Raw genomic sequence first — 17,855 nt, 5'->3', positions numbered from 1 at the left:
AAAGTGATTACACCGCATGACACTGACATACCATGCTGCACACTGCTCATCAGAAATAGTTTCACATGTATTTAGGAAAAAAAAACAAACCACAAAACAACAAACTAATGCTGTCCACCAATTCTCCCAAGATAATACCAAGCAACCTGCAGAAAGCTGACAGTTTAGCGTGCAAGTAGACAGCATGAATACAGTTGGAACAAGTTAAATTGTCAGATTTTTTATTAAGGATGTTAATCACAAACCCCCCAAAAAACCACAAACCCCCAAAAAAACCACACACACAAAAAGCCCAACCCAAGACCAATCATTTCTACATAGTAGGTACATACCTGCTCATCTGAAACTGAATTTCCATTAATATCTGAAGAGGGACTTATTCTATCACAAGGAAGGTTGTCATCAGACACATCAGTATTATAACCACTACCAGTTGGAGAATCTGAAGAGTTATTCGATGCAAGCAATCCACCTCTTTCTGTATCTCTTGATTTACCCATGACTCCAAATGTATTATAAAATACTGCTCCAGACTGTCTTCCTCCTGTAAAAGCACCCATACTAAGACTGTAAGTGTTTGCTGTGCATAAACATCTATAAGTTATGTCCCATGAAAAAGATCTGCACTGAAGAGGAGAAATATATACAATTTTGGTTAAACAAGATGCATTACCATTCTACATAACCATTTATCACTATGATTTTTAGACAATCATCTACTTGTAGAGCTTTTCATAGCTAGTTCAAAGTAGATGAAGGTATACACATGAAGACTATTTTTAAACACTATTCATGAAAAGAGTATCTTGGATGACAGAAAATACATATATATTTTCTTTTTTTTTTGTTTTTGAAGCTAGCTTTCCCCTCCCAAAGCACCTAAATGCAGACCCTTACTGTGGGTATGATTGAAAGTTCATGATTTAAGTGATCAGTGAAAGTATCGCGTTCTACCTTCACTTTCATTTCACTACCCTCACTTTCAGTTCAGAAACTGCTGACACCAGTTTACATGGAATTATTTCATTCATTATTATAGTAGGTTTGATGACTAAAAAAGGTCCTTTACTGTATAATCTAGTATGTGATATTTACAATAGATGTGTACTACTTAGTGTTACCCACATTCAGCAATTTCTAATCAAATTGCTAATCTAAAGGAGCTAACAACAGAACTCTTAGTTTCATGAAAAAATAATATAAAGCCTATATAAGCTTTACCTTTTATAGTTAAATTTTCAATTCCACACTCGAACATTATCCAACCCCACTTCTCTTGACTAGGCCCAATTCGAGTTACATCTGGAACAGCTTGTTGATCTGTTTCATCCACAAAAGCGAACTCATCCAATTCCTCCAAAGTAAAAAGAACTTTTGATTTCCCAAAAGGAATTGCTGTTATTGCACAAGTTCCAATATCTGTGACAACAAACACATTTATCATTTTGTTAGAAAATGAAAAATACTTTACATCTTCAAATGCCTCTCCGAAGCTCACAATGTTTTGGGAGTGTTGTCCCTTTAGTTCCTCAATACTGAAAAAGGGAAGGAGGAAAAAAAGGCAAGAAAGAAAAAAAATTAAAACTGAAACATGGGCAGAAAAAAAAAAGCATAGGAAGAGGAAGAACCACCTTGCTCCTGGTATATTAATACAGCCAGAGAAATTTTTAAGTTCAGAAAAAATAAGGACCAAATAACACAATTAAAGCTTCGAGACATACCCAGTCCTAACCCATTTGCTTTCTTTGTCTTTTTCTAGAGTCATGATTCCAAAGACATGTGTATAAACAAGATCTTCAGATTTTTATATGTAACTAGTAATTGGCCTGAAACTACCAAAAAACCCCCAACCTAAAACATTACTACTAAATACCTAAGGTTTAATAGCAAACAGCGGCAGCAATACTGACAGTGTTCTCGGACAATACGTTTTAGTAGAAACACATTTGGTATTTACTATAGCATACTTGAAGGATATCTAGAAATCATGTTCTAATTTTAGTTCAAAGACCGCTTCTTGGTTGGAAGAATGTCTATGTCTGTGTTGGAGGGATGTAAAGCACTAGGTCTCACTGATTCCTAAGATGATACGGACTCAAGCAGTTTTAAATTCATTCTCTTCCTCACTGTCTAAGATCCAAGAGGGTACTATGCTACCTTGATTTCTTTGATGTTAGGATGTAACTTAAATAGAAATCCTTTCTTCTAGGGACATTTCTGAATAAACTTTTAAAATCATTTTATATCTATCACCTATTAACTCACACACAGAGCTAAATGTCAAATTTCTGAGGAAAACAACTACACTGAATCAATTTATATCACTTCCAATCCTCACTCTCTGACCCCAACTTATAACTGCAATCACTTTTGAAGTATACGTGAAATGCTAAGAACCCTAGAAAAAAATTCTCAAACATTTTAAATAGAAGATGAGGAGTTTTCTCGGTCAGAATTTAAAAATTACTTAGCCTTCTTCAATGTCTGCAGCATATCTAACACAAGACACTGCTGCTAAAATTCTACCTATAACCCAGTAAAAATTGAGTTAACCATTTTCACATTCTCTTATCACTTTTGTTTTCCTCAAATTTCATCTGCTCACATCTTTGCACAGTGGTGGGGTTTTTTTGTTTGTTGTTTTGTTTATTGGTTTCTTGTGTGTTAATAATACTTGCTTCACAGAACACCTCCTCACGTCCTAAACATTCCTAATCCTTACACGCCAGAGTAAAACAGGGCACTAACTGGTATATATTCCACAAAAATTGCATCCGTTTTAACAAGAACTGCCTCTACTTGTGGCATCTTTTCCAGGTTAGCTTTTACAGGATCGGAAGTTATAGCAGCTGACTTTAATTCATAGACTCTTGAAGGAATTTCCTTAACACAAACAAGAAGGAAGACAATTGGCTAGGTCTTATTTTAGTTTTATAGCCATAATTAGTCAAAAACCTGCAGCTTGTCATGCTGAAATTGCCAGTACAACAGGCACATTATACCTATCTTGAGATTGTTAGCAAGTAGTAAGAAAGCAAAGAAGTGTAATTCATTCCTAGCATCAGGTGACAAAAAATGGTAGCTGAAGAGAGATTAACTGGGATTAAGTTAAGGAAAGGACAACAGAAAGAGCTTTTTCAAATACATAGCTGATAAAACTAACACCAGAGGCAAGGTTGGCCCACTGGTGAATGGGATGGGTGCCCTGGTGACAGAAGATACTGAGATGGCAGAGTTATTGAATGCCGCCTTTGTCTCAGTCTACTCTGCCGGAGGCAGTCCTGAAGAGCACTGTACTCCTGAGACCTCAGATGAAGTCAGGTCAGTGGAGCAGTTTGCCTTAGTCCATGAGGAATGGGTTAGGGACCAGTTGAGCAATCTGGACATCCATAAATCCATGGGTCCAGATGGGATGCACCCGCGGGTGCTGAGGGAACTGGCAGAAGTCATTGCTAGGCCACTCTCCATCATCTTTACCAAGTCTTGGGAAATGGGAGAGGTGCCTGAGGACTGGAGGAAAGCAAATGTCACTCCAGTCTTCAAAAAGGGCAAGAAGGAGGACCCGGGTAACTATAGACCGGTCAGCCTCACCTCCATCCCTGGGAAAGTGATGGAACACCTTATCCTTGATGCCATCTTAAGGCATGTCAAGGATAAGAGGGTTATGAGGGGCAGTCAACATGGCTTTACCAAAGGGAAGTCATGCTTGACCAACCTCATAGCCTTTTATGAGGAAATAACATTGTGGATGGATGATGGCAGAGCGGTGGATGTGGTCTACCTTGACTTCTGCAAAGCATTTGACACAGTCTCCCACAGCATCCTCATAGCTAAATTGAGGAAGTGTGGCCTGGATGATCAGGTAGTGAGGTGGACTGTGAACTGGCTGAAGGACAGAAGCCAGAGAGTTGTAGTCTATGGGGCGGAGTCCAGTTGGAGGCCTGTATCTAGTGGAGTGCCTCAAGGGTCAGTACTGGGACCAGTATTATTTAATATATTCATCAATGATTTAGATGAGGGAATTGAGTGTACTGTCAGCAAGTTTGCTGATGACACTAAGCTGGGAGGAGTGGCTGACACGCCAGAAGGCTGTGCTGCCATCCAGCGGGACCTGGACAGGCTGGAGAGTTGGGCAGGGAGAAACTTGATGAAATATAACAAGGGAAAGTGCAGAGTCCTGCATCTGGGCAGGAACAACCCCAGGTTCCAGTATAGGTTGGGGAACGACCTGTTAGAGAGCAGTGTAGGGGAGAGGGACCTGGGGGTCCTAGTGGATGGCAGGATGACCATGAGCCAACACTGTGCCCTTGTGGCCAAGAAGGCCAATGGCATCCTGGGGTGTATTAGAAGGGGGGTGGTCAGTAGGTCGAGAGAGGTCCTCCTTCCCCTCTACTCTGCCCTGGTGAGACCGCATCTGGAATATTGTGTCCAGTTCTGGGCCCCTCAGTTCAAGAAGGACAGGGACCTGCTGGAGAGAGTCCAGCGCAGGGCGACAAAGATGATTAAGGGAGTGGAGCATCTCCCTTATGAGGAAAGGCTGAGGGAGCTGGGTCTCTATAGTTTGGAGAAGAGGAGACTGCGGTGGGACCTTATTAGTGTATATAAATATATAAAGGGGGAGTGTCATGAGGATGGAGCCAGGCTCTTCTCAATGGCTAACAATGATAAGACAAGGGGTAATGGGTACAAACTGGAACACAAGAGGTTCCACTTAAACTTGAGAAGAAACTTCTTCTCAGTGAGGGTGACAGAACACTGGAACAGGCTGCCCAGGGAGGTTGTGGAGTCTCCTTCTCTGGAGACATTCAAAACCCGCCTGGACACATTCCTGTGTAACCTTATCTAGGTGTTCCTGCTCTGGCAGGGGGATTGGACTAGATGATCTTTTGAGGTCCCTTCCAATCTCTAACATACTGTGATACTGTGATACTGTGATAACTGGGAGGAAGGGAGCCCAGGACTGAAATTTACCAGTGCATGTCAATATTTACAATGCAGACACCAACTGCTCGGAAGTTATTCTTGATAGATTTTCACTCTGCCTACATTTAAATCTAGCACTTTAGCAGAATAGCAGAAAATAATTCAGAACAACCATCCCACACTTTTCAGAATATCTGTAAAATCTCCACATTCAAGTGCCTTTATATTCGAGTTGATAAAAAAACCCACAGCCAAACAAGATCAAAGCCAACTATAAGCACTTGCTTCTAGGAAAATGACATTTCCACAATTTAAACAAAAAAAGGCTTACCTGTTGTATCAAGGCCTCTAAGTTGCCCATGAACACGATGGATGTTCAATTTTGCAGCGATTTCTTTTCCTTTTTCTGCTCCAGCATTGGATCTCAGTGAGCCAGAAGACTGAGGCTGCATTTTACTGGTTTGGATGTAACGATCAAATGTGACAGAATTCCTCCCAGTTTCTCCACTGCTTGAAGTCTCCTCAACTATACCCCTTTGAGTATAGGGGAGAAAACCAACCACAACAATAGAGCAAATCTCAGACAGACATATTTCATTTGATTATTTTTGTTTAAAATTTTAAGTGACATTGGCCCACCAGTGTTAAAAAGAATACTTTGTAAAACAGAAGATACATATGCTACAGTAAAAAAATATTGGAAAAACTAATTTTATCCTGCATAAGGTTAGGTAAGAAAGAGTTAAAACTAAAGTTCCAAAATTATTCTGGAAGGGTTTCTCCACTTCTTAAAAGAACTAGTTAGATGCTAATTTATAAAACAAAGATGACACATTTTATTGCTTAACTAAGACATGACAACTTTTTCAAATATTCTTCCGAACTGAAAAAAATTGGCATCACTGTAAGTCTTCTAACTTAAGAGCCACAAACAGTAACATGTAATATTCTTACCTATTCATACGAACTTGTGTAGCAATTCTATCAAAACACAAAGCTACTAAGGAAACATGAGTCACAGTTTTGCTAGAAGAAACTCCTGGGGATTCATCAACAGATGCTTGTAGTAAACACAGGTTCACCTATATGCAAAATTTCCCCAAAGAGTAAAGTAATTTAGAAAAACATGTAATATTAAGCATACATCACTAATTTCTGATACAACCTTGGCTTATACTTCTCAGTAAAATGAAAAAATAAAAGGTAAACCCATCCCACCTAGAAGATGTAAAAACACAATTTAAAGAAATGGCAGTCAGTTACCCCTATAGCAGTTGGTATTTAACTTGCACACCTACCATAATAAAATTGAGCAGCTCCAAAACAGCCTATCCTTTTCAAAACATTAGTTCTCTAGCACAAATACATAGCTTCACTTAAGCTTTTGGGGAACTAATAATGCAAAATAAGGGTAATTTGGGAGGCACGTGTCTACTAATATATAAACAAAAACTTGTTACCTTTGGTACAGTAACATTGGCCTGAAGACCTTTAACTGTCACATTATCTTGCTTAAGTGACAGATTAGTCTGTGCTGGTCCCTGGTTTGTTGTTCCTGTAGTGGTAGTATCTATTTTTGTTCCTCTAATATCCTGCTTTGAAGATAACTTGCAGAGGGAAAAAAAAAAACCAACAAACCAATCTCATTTATTCTCACTGAAACTCAGAGCTCCTAAGCTAAAGAGTAACAGGATAGTTTATAAGTATTGAAACAGCAAGAGATTCCAACATCATTTAAAGCACAATACCATGATTTCTAGAAAAAGGACTGTAGCACTTATAGATACGGTAGAGGTCTAGATCTGTAAGGGTAGCAATGCCATTCTGCAATAACCTTTCTAATGACCAGATTTCAGCTGAAATTTTAAGTCCTACATATATAAATTATATAAAACAACTCATTATGAAACAAATAATTATGTAAATAATTGTGAAGTCTAATAAACCATACATATGACCATATGGATATGGTCATTAACTTTAGACAGAACTCTTAATTCTGTAGATGCTACCATGCAATTATTTTCAAGCTAAATTAATTTTTTAAGCTATCAGATAAACTGCATAAAAAACACATGCACTTTCACAACTTTGTATGAGGTAGAGGAAAGTTCAAACTATCTCCCCAGCTACTGTAAAATAAGAAGTGATGTACTGCTGATATGGATATAATACATAAGGAACATCAGTTGTAGTAATTTCTAAGAACAGCATGTATGACCAAAATGCACGTATAGTAGGCACAAAATAAAAATAAATATGTACTCCAAATTAATATAGCATTTCCCTACATCTCAAATCACTGAATTCAATTAAAGCTTTCTTTATTTTCAATATAGAAAACAATATTCCTGCAAATGTTTGCACATTTTTCTTGTTCCCTTACTTACATTTTCTGAGAAGCTTGTCTTGCTGTTCTGCACAGCATCTCGAAGAACTTTGCAGTGCAGATCATCAACGATTGCTGCTGGGTGTCGAGTGCTAGCACAATGCACCATTGCTTCTATATACCTAAGAGAGAAAACAAGCCCACAACAGACCATTTAAAGATCCAGTTGCACATGATGGAATCATCAATAATGTTTAAATTAACACTAAAGAGAAAAAAATGAGCACTGACAGCCATGAAGGACACTTCACAGGTCAGCATAACATTATTTAGCTTCTTCATGGGAAACACAGAATTACATTCATGAGCCCTACTGTACCATCAGTCACATTATTCAATCCTTTTACCTAAACCTTTGCTGAACAAACCAGCTTTGATTTTGGATGATTTTTAGCATAATTAACACTGCAGTAGTAAAAGTAAAATTAATTACCTATCCAGTGCCTCAGCTACAAGAGGAGTCAGAACTACATCTACAGTTCCTTTTACTTCTACTATTGCTGTTGTCCGTGTCTGGAAGACAGGGTGATCCAAAGTCCATTCTTCTGTTATTGTTTCATCATCTGTATTTTCTGCTGGCTTCTTTTCCAAAGGAGTATACGGTGTACTAAACAAGTCAAATACATATTAATAATCTAGGTTTGTAAAAGAAATACAGAAGAGTCCTGGCATCATTTTAGTTTTCATTAAAATGCATATAATGGCAGGTTTCTTCTACCACAATGCTTAGAAGCACACAAATATAATCCCAGGGAAAGGCCTTTCCCTAGATTCAAGTAGAGCTTCTGCCAATGCAATGGACACTTGCCATAAGTATCTCCCAAATTAATTTAAATTAAGTTGCAATTCGTAATCTTGAACACGGTACAAGTGAAATCATTTAATGCTTTCTCGGTGTAATTTTTTTCTGACTAAACCCAAACATTTCATAATAGAACACTGTTCTAAGATACATCTGTACAGAAAACTAGTGCTACAAATAAAATTTTCGAAGGGCTAACAAGAGCCAAATTATTTACCAAGAGTATCAGAAAAATCCCACTGTTAAAAAATACACTAATAATATTATGCAGTATTCAACTTACTTAGATGTTGATCCTGTAAGCTGCATGCCTCTGTCCAGTAATGAACTGGCTGTGAGACCCTGTTTAACAATCTAGAAGTGCAAAGAAAATAAAAAAAAATACCTAAGGAATCTTCAAATAAAGATTCTCCTTTCATTTTTTTTCCTAAAAAAAATCTCTCATATGCAGATGCTACAACACTGTATACAGAAATTCCTGGGTTTAGTTTTTTAAATGATCTGAGAGATTAGGTTACAAAGTTTTTACATAGATAGTGACAAGCTGCTTTAAGAAAACCCAAACAACTTCAAATACTAATCTATGAAAGATTTGCATGAAATCAAAGCTTTCGCTGCAAAGAAGTAAAAGATAAAGTCCAGAGCTTAGACATCTATTTTTATATAATTTCCATTATTTTTCATGTATTATATAATTTTCATGCATTATATATTTTTTCATGTATATATATTTTTCATGTATTATATAATTTCCATTATTTTTCATGTATATCATTTCAGCTTCCTTAAGCATGTATGCTCACATCACATGAGGAAAACAAAAAATGAAAACCCCAAACATTTACAAAAATATTTTTTTAAATTTAAGCTTCAATTTTATTTTGACAGAAAGCATTTACTGCCTAGATTATACTTATTGGTATTAAGTGTACTGCTACTGAAGTGGTGTGCAACACAAATTTTAAACAAAACTCACATAAATAATCCTTCAGCTGCATATCACTCAACAGGCAGTATTTTTAAGTGCAATAATGATAATTCAGAAACATATCCATCTAACTCCATCTTTTCTGGTTCCACAGCTTCACAGCCACATAGCCCCATGATCTGAAGTTAGAAATCCAAGGTATTCCTTAACTAAAAGCAAAGAAATTCCAAACTTCTCATAGCTTTATTTACACATCTGGTGTGCTAAGCAGTTTTAAGTGGTTTCAAATTCTTATTCCTTTCTCTACTCCTTTTTCCTCCACCTTCCATACCTTAAAAGTCGGGACAGAAAGTTGCTCAAAAGAGGATGAACTTTCTTCACTTGTTGGCGTGTCAAGGTCTAAAGGGCGATGTAATGAGGATTTTGAAGTTCTTTTGTTAGTTGGATGCTTTACTGACCAGTTGATCACCTGATACTGTGTAAGGTAATTTTGGTAACATGCCATTACAGGCTGCTGGGAAGTTATTTGCTCACGCTCCACAGTCTTCTCAGATTCCATGACATATATGTTCTCAACATGATCATCTTCTCCTCCCAGAGCCGAAACAAACGAAGCCTGTGAAGGATGAGTCTTAATTGGCAATGTTTTAACATCGTGACTAATTTCTCCATGGACTGTGCTTGTTAAGGGCCCTTCCACACTGTGATAAATAGACCCTCTACTATATTCGATTTTCTGAGCTTGCTTTTTTCTCTTCTTTCTCCCTGGATAGGTTCCTGGACCTTCATCACTACTTATTGGCTCAAACTCTTCTGCTGCAGAAAAATAAGCTTCACTATCAGCCATTGACATACTGGAATCCATTGAGCGATACTGATGAAATGAATTTGAATCTGCAGATGGAGTATATGGAAAAGAACCAAAGCTCCTCCTCTGTTTTGGGGAGTCCAAGACATTCTCATCACTGCGAGACACATCGCTGCTGAACTGCACACCAACTGGAACAGGCTGCTTGTCGCCATAGAAGGCTGCCGTGAGGCTTTTGGTGCTCCCAAGCCGTGTGGAGCACACAGATGCTTGCCGTTTGAGTGGAGACCTCAGGGGAGACTGACCCACAGGCTTTTCCTGGGTGCCAGGGGACGCAGGGCTGCCCCCTGCACCCTCAACAGCAACACTGGAAACAAAAATTAAAGGTTCATTTGCTTATTTTCTTATTAATGATTCACTTTTTTGCATTACAGCAGCTGTCAAACGCTTCAGTGATTCCATGACTTTCTATTAACAGAGCAATTATTTCATTAATGCTGATTACAGACTAAATTCTGCCACATGTTAGTTCACTTTTCTACATATAGAGGAAGTAAAAAAGAAAATTAATGGCAAGTACTGTTGTCTCACATACCGAATTTTCTACCCAGATCAGGTAACCAGCCCCATTAGGGATTTAAATTTGCATTCAAACTAGGAAATGCATTTCAGTAGTACCATTAGAAAATAACCAACACTTTATAAATTGCTGAATGTAAGATTTTTTTCTATCATAACATGTTCAAGAGTCAAATTATACTTCCACCTAGACAAAGAGTACTAACCTTCCATGACCATCTTCCCTTTTTGCACCAGACAAGAACTCCTTCTGTCCCAAATGATCCTCAGTAGTTGATGATGGACTGTCCTTCTCACCTGCAAGCAAGGGGAGTGCAGCACTAGAACTGCTTGTTTCCTCTGAAGATGATGAGGAGCTATGAGAGCGCAGTGGCACTTGTAGGCTCAGATGTTGTGCTTTTCTTTCTGTTTCTATACCCATAGATCTGCAATCCCAATCTTTTCTTTTTACACCATTTGCTTTACCTAGGATCAGAAACAGAAAAATTAAACATCTGGCAACACAACTGCAATGGTCTCTTTCCTGCCCACTGAAATAAAAATCTGTGTTAAATAAAAGCCCTAGTTTTGAAATGCATACACATTCTAGCATGTTGTACTAACAAAACTGAATAAAATAATATCAGCAAAACATCAGATTGTCTTGGTAGACTGCTTTCTATATAACTAGAACAGATGCAAGTTACTTCTTACTCAGAAAGCAGTCACATTAATATAAAAGTTCCATATATGAAAGCTACTGTCTGCTCTAGAAAGGCCCATGCCACTACATGAGCTCTTGCACAAAAGCACAAGTACTACTCATTAACCAGAATTGGAAAGACTGTAAACACTATTGTGCAGTTAGAAAATATGCTTCTAGGCAAAATCAAGTAAAATTACAGTACAATGCATTCTCACCATCTAAAATTTTAGGAATCTCCTTCGTAATTATCCATTCTCCTGGCTGCAGTAAAGACTGTCCATAAAACATATCAGATTCTGCACTTGTACTTGAGAAAGCAGAGCTGCTTGAAGGTGTCAGTTCCTCAAGTTTGAAAAAATCTAGTCCTGTTAACGTGCCACCAAAGAATCGACAACCACCAAGACAGCCACACTTGTTCTTGCTTCTCTTGTTCCTCAAATTATCATCGGGCCACAAAAACCACAATCTGTACGAACGCAGAAGAACAGAAAACAAAAACATGACCATGTCATCCTTAGTACGTTTAAATTCAGTGACAAGAAGATTAAAAGATATCCTTCTCTTCTACGTGAGTTCCTATTTCACCTAGCATGAAATGAGTCAGATGTGTATCTGAAACACAGATGTCAGACACAAAATGAAGCATCAGCTCCACAAAGGAGCAAATTACAAATGTATATGCAGTTCTCAGGCAACCATGCTCAGCCAGAGATTATGTCCACCTGCCATAACACATGCTTTCTCTTCGCAGAGGCAAGCACTGCAAACACAATCCAAACTGGTATAATGTTACTTATGCCAGAGGCAACTGCTCTTTGGGGAGACACACAAATCATAGTCACACCAGGCATCTTGTTCACTGCTGCTCACTAGCTTGCTTAGGACTCTTTAAGCCTGTTTTCAGTGCAGCCTCAGAACAAAAGACAAATTTGATTCCCGTCTCTCCCTGATTATCTTCTCTTACCTCTTAGTTCGGTTATCATGGGTTTCTAAGAAATGTCTCTGCACTTCATGTTTAGTAGGATGATCTGCAGCTAAAGCGATGTCAGCAGTGATGAGCCCCAAGTTGACAGAGCCAGCTTCCAGCCAATATGCCCTTCTTAATATCGGCTGAAGACCAGTTCTGCAATTGTTCACCTGCTCAACATATTGTCTCAGTTGAAAGTCTTGAACAGCAGCACTTACACCTGCTCCAACAGACTGGTTGTGGAGGTTGCAGTTTGCAATACGTATAGCACCCATCTGAAAACGTGATTTAAAACATGAACACTGATCAGCCATGAGTGGAACAGAGAAAGGGTAGCCTCAAACCAGTTAACGCACCACCTGCTACATTTCAGGAAGATCTCAGTAAACTGTTCTCTCAAAAAAAGAAAACCAACAGAGAACCAGGTTTATATGGAAGCATATGCACACACACAAAAGGCAGCAAGCTTAAAAATCAGCTTTAGCCAGTTTTAAATTACGAAAATCTCTATTTAGGAGTCTCCTTTTGTAAACAGATCAAAACAGAAAGCTCAACTTTGGGCAGGTGTTGTAATGAATGCTTAAAAAAATTAAACTATTATTAAACTCTTCACTGTCATCTAAAAAACAAGAAATTGGAAACTTTTAAAATCAGGTATCTTGAGTTTCTATGGTTTATATTATTATATTTCCTTACACTAAAACACTGATTACATACTTTGAATAAAAAGGCCATATTAACTCTATAATTAATAAAAACCTCTGTGACACAGCCATGTAAAACACTACAAAACTCAAGAAATTCTACATCCTAAATCTTAACCAAGATCCACATGAATTGTGTTGTAGTAGCCCCTAGACAATCACACTCTATTTTTTGGATTGGCATTAACTCAAGTAGTTTTGGTGAACCAAACAGGAGTCTGCATCTCACCTATGACAGTACTGGCTGGAGCCAATCCTCTCCAAAGATGAACCAGAAGTTTTTGTTTTACTCCTGAGCTTACCTGTGGAAACTGGTCACTGTACAAATAACCCAACTGCTCATACAGTATTTATCTTCCCCAGCACTGGTGTACACTAATAAAAGGTGGCATAGCCCTGCCTGTTAGATCCTCGCTCATAATGTAAAGCTGTCCCAAAACCTTACATGTTAAATCTACATTTTGCAACCAAACTTATTAATGGACAGCACAACTACGAGTCTCTTTTACCACCATAGCACTTTTTCCTGTTGTTACCATAACTCAATTGTCTCAACTTACACTTTGCTACATTGAGTAAATTATTCCAATTTTCTTTTGCATGATAGGATATCAGAGAGAATATCAGCTCCTCTCTGCTTATTCTACTTTGAACAGAGGATATACAATGCAGTATTCTAGATTCAGTCAGGCAGTGGCCCTAATACTTCTCCCATCTCTACTAAAGATTTATCTTAATTCAAACAGCTGTACCACATAAGATGGTTAGGAGTTATCAAGCACCAACTTGTACAAAATCCCTATCAACCATTTCCAGTTGCTGAGTTACTAACTTACAGCACAGGTTCTTATAAGCTCTCAAGTACAGACACTGACATTCATATTGCCTAGTGTTTTCTCACATTTTTTACACCAGTCCTGCAGCTTCCACTCTTATTTTGGCAGGCATTCACTCCTCCTTACCATTTTCCAAAATCATTAATTGAATTACCAAGCAAAAGCCAAACTGACCTACTCCTGGCTCAGTCCAAGCCAACCTTTCATCACCTGAAGTTTCAGCAGATTTGTTTAGTCCATTGCATGTAAGCAAGCAATAAATTCAGATAACTATTCTATAAAAAAATACAAAGAACTCTATTGACAAATATTTTAATTTATTAAATTTTAAATATTTTAAATATTTTAATTGATTAAATTACCTTTATATTGGTGGCACAGCCATGTTCTACTACATACAGATCTGCTCCATCCATAGCTAAGCGTGTCATAGTGTACTTTAAGTCATCAGATGTTGGGCATGGCCCAGGGACACAGTTCATCTGAAGGAAAAAAAAAAAGAAAAAGGTAGTGTATGGAACCATAAGCTGTCAGCCTAAGTCTCCCACCAAAGAAAGTTTTCATCAGCAGAGGATATGGGTTGAAAAATTAACCACAGAAATGTGCGAAGAGCACGAGGGGAAGTATGAACTTTTCCTCTTAAATAACACTGGAGTATGCCCTTTGGCTCTTACCTGTCACAGTACAGGTAAAACACTAGGCATGACTTCTGTGAATACCATTTCTCAAAGTAAATCATAGAGCATGAAAACACTGTGCATCTCCTTGGGAAAATCCAGAGAATCTCTTTTCTTTCTAAAACATGACTAGCTAAGATTTAACAAAGGGAACATTCAAACTGACTATATACTCCGTGTTTCTTTAGAACCTTAAGGCTGGATTCCTAAACTGTTCCAAAGAACAGTTTTTAAGCACAAATACAGGCTGGGCTGAGACTGGATTGAGAGCAGCCCTGAACAGAAAGACTTGGGTGTGTTGATCCATGAGAAGCTCAGCATGACCCAGCAATGTGCACTTGCAGCCCAGAAACCAACCATGTCCTGGGCTGCATCCTCAGCAGCGTGACCAGAAGGTTGAGGGAGGGATTCTTCTCTAGTCCTCACTGGTGTTGGAAAATCACTGTTGGGGGAAAATTAGAAAAAACTGGGGTCTAACAGAAGTTGTAAAATATAGTTGTCACTTCCAAGACGGTTGATATGCATGGAATCTACTCCACCATGTCTCCCTGGGCAACACAACCTGCTATCTTAGAGAAACAATGGAGGGTGGAGTGGAGTCGAGACACTGAAGTCAGGCTCTGTTGTACTCCCTGCAGGACTGGGAACTTGATGGTACCATGCAGCTGATAAGCCACATAGCAGCTATCAAATGGGAAGGAGAAGATGTCTGTTGCTGAGCCAACAGCTGTGGTAAAATCACTTTTCTTAGGTGAACCTTGCTCATTATAATCTCATTATCATACTAACACACACCTCCATCCCAAAGCTCCCACCTCCAAGGTACCACCACCTTTCACCAAGCAAGCACTTTAGATTTTTCATCGTCTCTCTCTTTAAATGAGAAGCGAGAGAATTTTACACCAATCAGTAATAAAAGAGTATGTGACTGGAGTCACTCAAGCTCCACCTGAGAGGAAAGAAAAGTATAAAAGCGAATAACAGAGGTGGGGAGATAGTGCAGACTCCATCACAACTTCTGGGATCAGTCAACAGGCTGAACCTGTCTTCTCCCCCATAGGGATATCTATCGGGTAAGAACTTTACATTTTATGTGCACTAAATAACTACCTCACTCCAGCTGCTCCTATTGATTATAGTCTGGCTGTGTATTGCTTCAAGCTTATTTTTGCAGACACTCTATATCACCAGCAATCACAAACCTTAATTTGTCACAATTTTGTATTAAGAGTGTTATTCTGTAAACTGTTACTGTTAGTCCTTCATGGGCACTAGCAGTCACCAGCAGTGGGTATCATACTCAAATGAAGTGGGCAGACCCACTGAGGGGTCCCCCCAATGCTGTTGGCGCCTTCCCCTTAACACATCAGTAGAATCACCGATCCAGCAGGACTGGTCAGGGAAGAGTTCCTATAATGGGACACTTACAACTGGTGAGGCACAAGGGTCTCTGCTGTCCTGGAGCACTGACAGATCAAACACTAGTGGTCGAGAAAATCTTCCCCCCTTTCACACAACACCTGGTGAGACCCCACCCAGAGTACTGCGTCCAGCTGTGTGGTCCCGGCACAAGAGGGACATAAACCTAGTGGAGCAAGTCCAGAGGAGGTCACAAAGACATTCTGAGGGCCGGAGAACCTCTGCTACGATGACAGGCTGAGAGAGTTGGGGTTTTTCAGTCTAGAGAAGATAAGGCTCAGGGAAGACCTTAGAGCAGCTTCCAGAGCCTGAAGAGGGCCTACAAGAAACCTGGAGAGGGACTTTTTACAAGGGCATGTAGTGACAGGACAAGGGGGAATGGCTTTAAACTGAAAGAGAGGAGATTCAGATTAGCTATTAGGAAGAAAGTCTTAACTGTGAGGGTGGTGAGGCACTGGCACAGGTCGTCCAGAGAAGCTGTGGCTGCCCCATCCCTGGAAGTGTCCAAGGCCAAGTGGGATAGGGCTTTGAGCAACCTGGTCTAATGGAAGGTGTCTCCGCTCATGGCAGAGAGGTTAGAATTAGATGACATTTAAGGTCCTTTCCAGTCCAAATCATTCTACTATTCTATGAACCTGTGCAAATAGAGTAAGCAATTAAGACAGGTGAAAGATTACCTTAGAGTCACAAAACCTACGATCAATTCCATGCTGGCACATTATTACAGATTTTGGCCTTTCCAGTTCAAACTCCCGGCACACAACATGAAAGACAAAGGTCTGCCCCCATTCCAGGAGACACGTAAGCTGTAAGCAAATAACAACACATTGTCCAATAGTAAGTACATAAAATGAACTTTCAGTATTCCACAGAGGACTCAATGAACATTACCAAATGTTGGGAGCAGGAATAAAAACAAACAAAAGACTCCATCATAACATTCTGGCTGCATTACCTTGCCTTCATACAGTCTATTTCCTGTTACTCAAGACTGATTTTTATTTGTGTCTGGGCCACAACATGCAAGTCTGTAGTTTTTCATGGAAAACACTGTGACAGAAAACAATTTCCTATATTATTTCTTAATGTAACAAAAAAGCTTTTGCTATTACAGTCAACTAAGAACTTCATTGTAAAGACAGAGCTCCCCTTAATTTACCTTAAAAAATACCTGGAAATATTCTATACCATAAGTTAAATGCCAGATTTCCTTGTACATAATTAACAAAGTTACATTTAGAGAGCACAGCAGGAAACTGGCTAAAAGAACACTGCTGAATCTCCCTAGACCTAGTCATTAGACTACTGTTGATTTAAGTTTTTTATATAGTTAGCTCATTCATAAAGGAAATGATTCATGACTGTCTGCCTCTATTAGGAGAGGGAAATCGGTTTTCTTTGGCTAGCCAAAGGAAAGGGCACTTAAAATCAGCAGTAATTTAAATGGAATTTAATATAGCTGTGACTGAGAGCACAAAACCTCTCTTCCTCCCTTTTTTAAAGATCTGGCAGCCTGCACCACAAATAGATTAAACTGATCTGCCTATTGTGTACTTTATTATATCTAGAAAAATAAAAGTAACATAAATGGTACAACTAAAAGGAGCTAGTGCTAAGACTGACCTAAGAAAATCCAATATTGTGAAAGCAAACAACTGAATTTCTGCAGTGAGCAGCATGACTGACCTACTCTCCTGAGACATGCCCATAATCTATTCCTACAAATTATCTCATTTGTCTCCTTCTTCAAAAAGTGCTTTGGCCACAGCTTTCTATGGAAAGGCAGAACTTCATTTGCAAAGTAAATTCTCACCAGATGCTCAACTTGATATCCTTATTGCTGGTAGCACCCCTTCGTGCAGATGCCTACATATACCCAAGAACCTTACAGCTGAGGGATATCAAATTGCCTTTCAGATTGCAATCAAAACTGAATACTTCATTCATCCTTCCCAGAGAGTTACCCAGCAGGGGTAACAAACCTGCATCTCCAGAAGTCAGCATTACAAGATAAAAGTAACCTCAGAGAATGTCACAGACAACTGAGCCATCTCAATACTTAAAAGTTTTGAATGGATTTTCCTTTCTCCTCTTCACCAGGTTACTTGTTTATGGCTGAAGGCATCTCAAAACACCTT

General features: G+C 38.9%; 1 protein-coding gene across 18 annotated transcripts in view; it reads right to left on the bottom strand.

The window, feature by feature from the left end:
• The window catches only part of BLTP1 (bridge-like lipid transfer protein family member 1), a 116,399-nt gene that overhangs the window by 54,079 nt on the left and 44,465 nt on the right, over window positions 1–17,855 (bottom strand). For all 18 annotated transcript variants that reach the window (XR_013958351.1, XR_013958352.1, XM_080632924.1 and 15 more), the window contains 14 exons: window positions 16,395–16,523; window positions 13,984–14,103; window positions 12,079–12,356; window positions 11,330–11,580; window positions 10,636–10,894; window positions 9,374–10,217; window positions 8,398–8,468; window positions 7,746–7,919; window positions 7,314–7,434; window positions 6,384–6,530; window positions 5,878–6,005; window positions 5,255–5,457; window positions 1,222–1,419; window positions 333–544 (listed from right to left, as the gene is read on the bottom strand). Coding sequence is in view for 16 of the 18 variants with exons in the window: in XM_080632924.1 (XP_080489050.1) it covers window positions 333–544; window positions 1,222–1,419; window positions 5,255–5,457; window positions 5,878–6,005; window positions 6,384–6,530; window positions 7,314–7,434; window positions 7,746–7,919; window positions 8,398–8,468; window positions 9,374–10,217; window positions 10,636–10,894; window positions 11,330–11,580; window positions 12,079–12,356; window positions 13,984–14,103; window positions 16,395–16,523 (3,135 nt within the window). In the remaining 2 variants the exon portion in view is untranslated. The remainder of the gene's footprint in view (window positions 1–332; window positions 545–1,221; window positions 1,420–5,254; window positions 5,458–5,877; window positions 6,006–6,383; window positions 6,531–7,313; window positions 7,435–7,745; window positions 7,920–8,397; window positions 8,469–9,373; window positions 10,218–10,635; window positions 10,895–11,329; window positions 11,581–12,078; window positions 12,357–13,983; window positions 14,104–16,394; window positions 16,524–17,855) is intronic.

This window comes from Psittacula echo, assembly GCF_963264785.1.
Source record: "Psittacula echo genome assembly, chromosome: 1".
NCBI classification, from domain to species: domain Eukaryota; kingdom Metazoa; phylum Chordata; class Aves; order Psittaciformes; family Psittacidae; genus Psittacula; species Psittacula echo.
The sequence above is the reverse complement of the archived record's forward strand: the minus strand, read 5'-3'. Positions and strand labels throughout refer to the sequence as shown.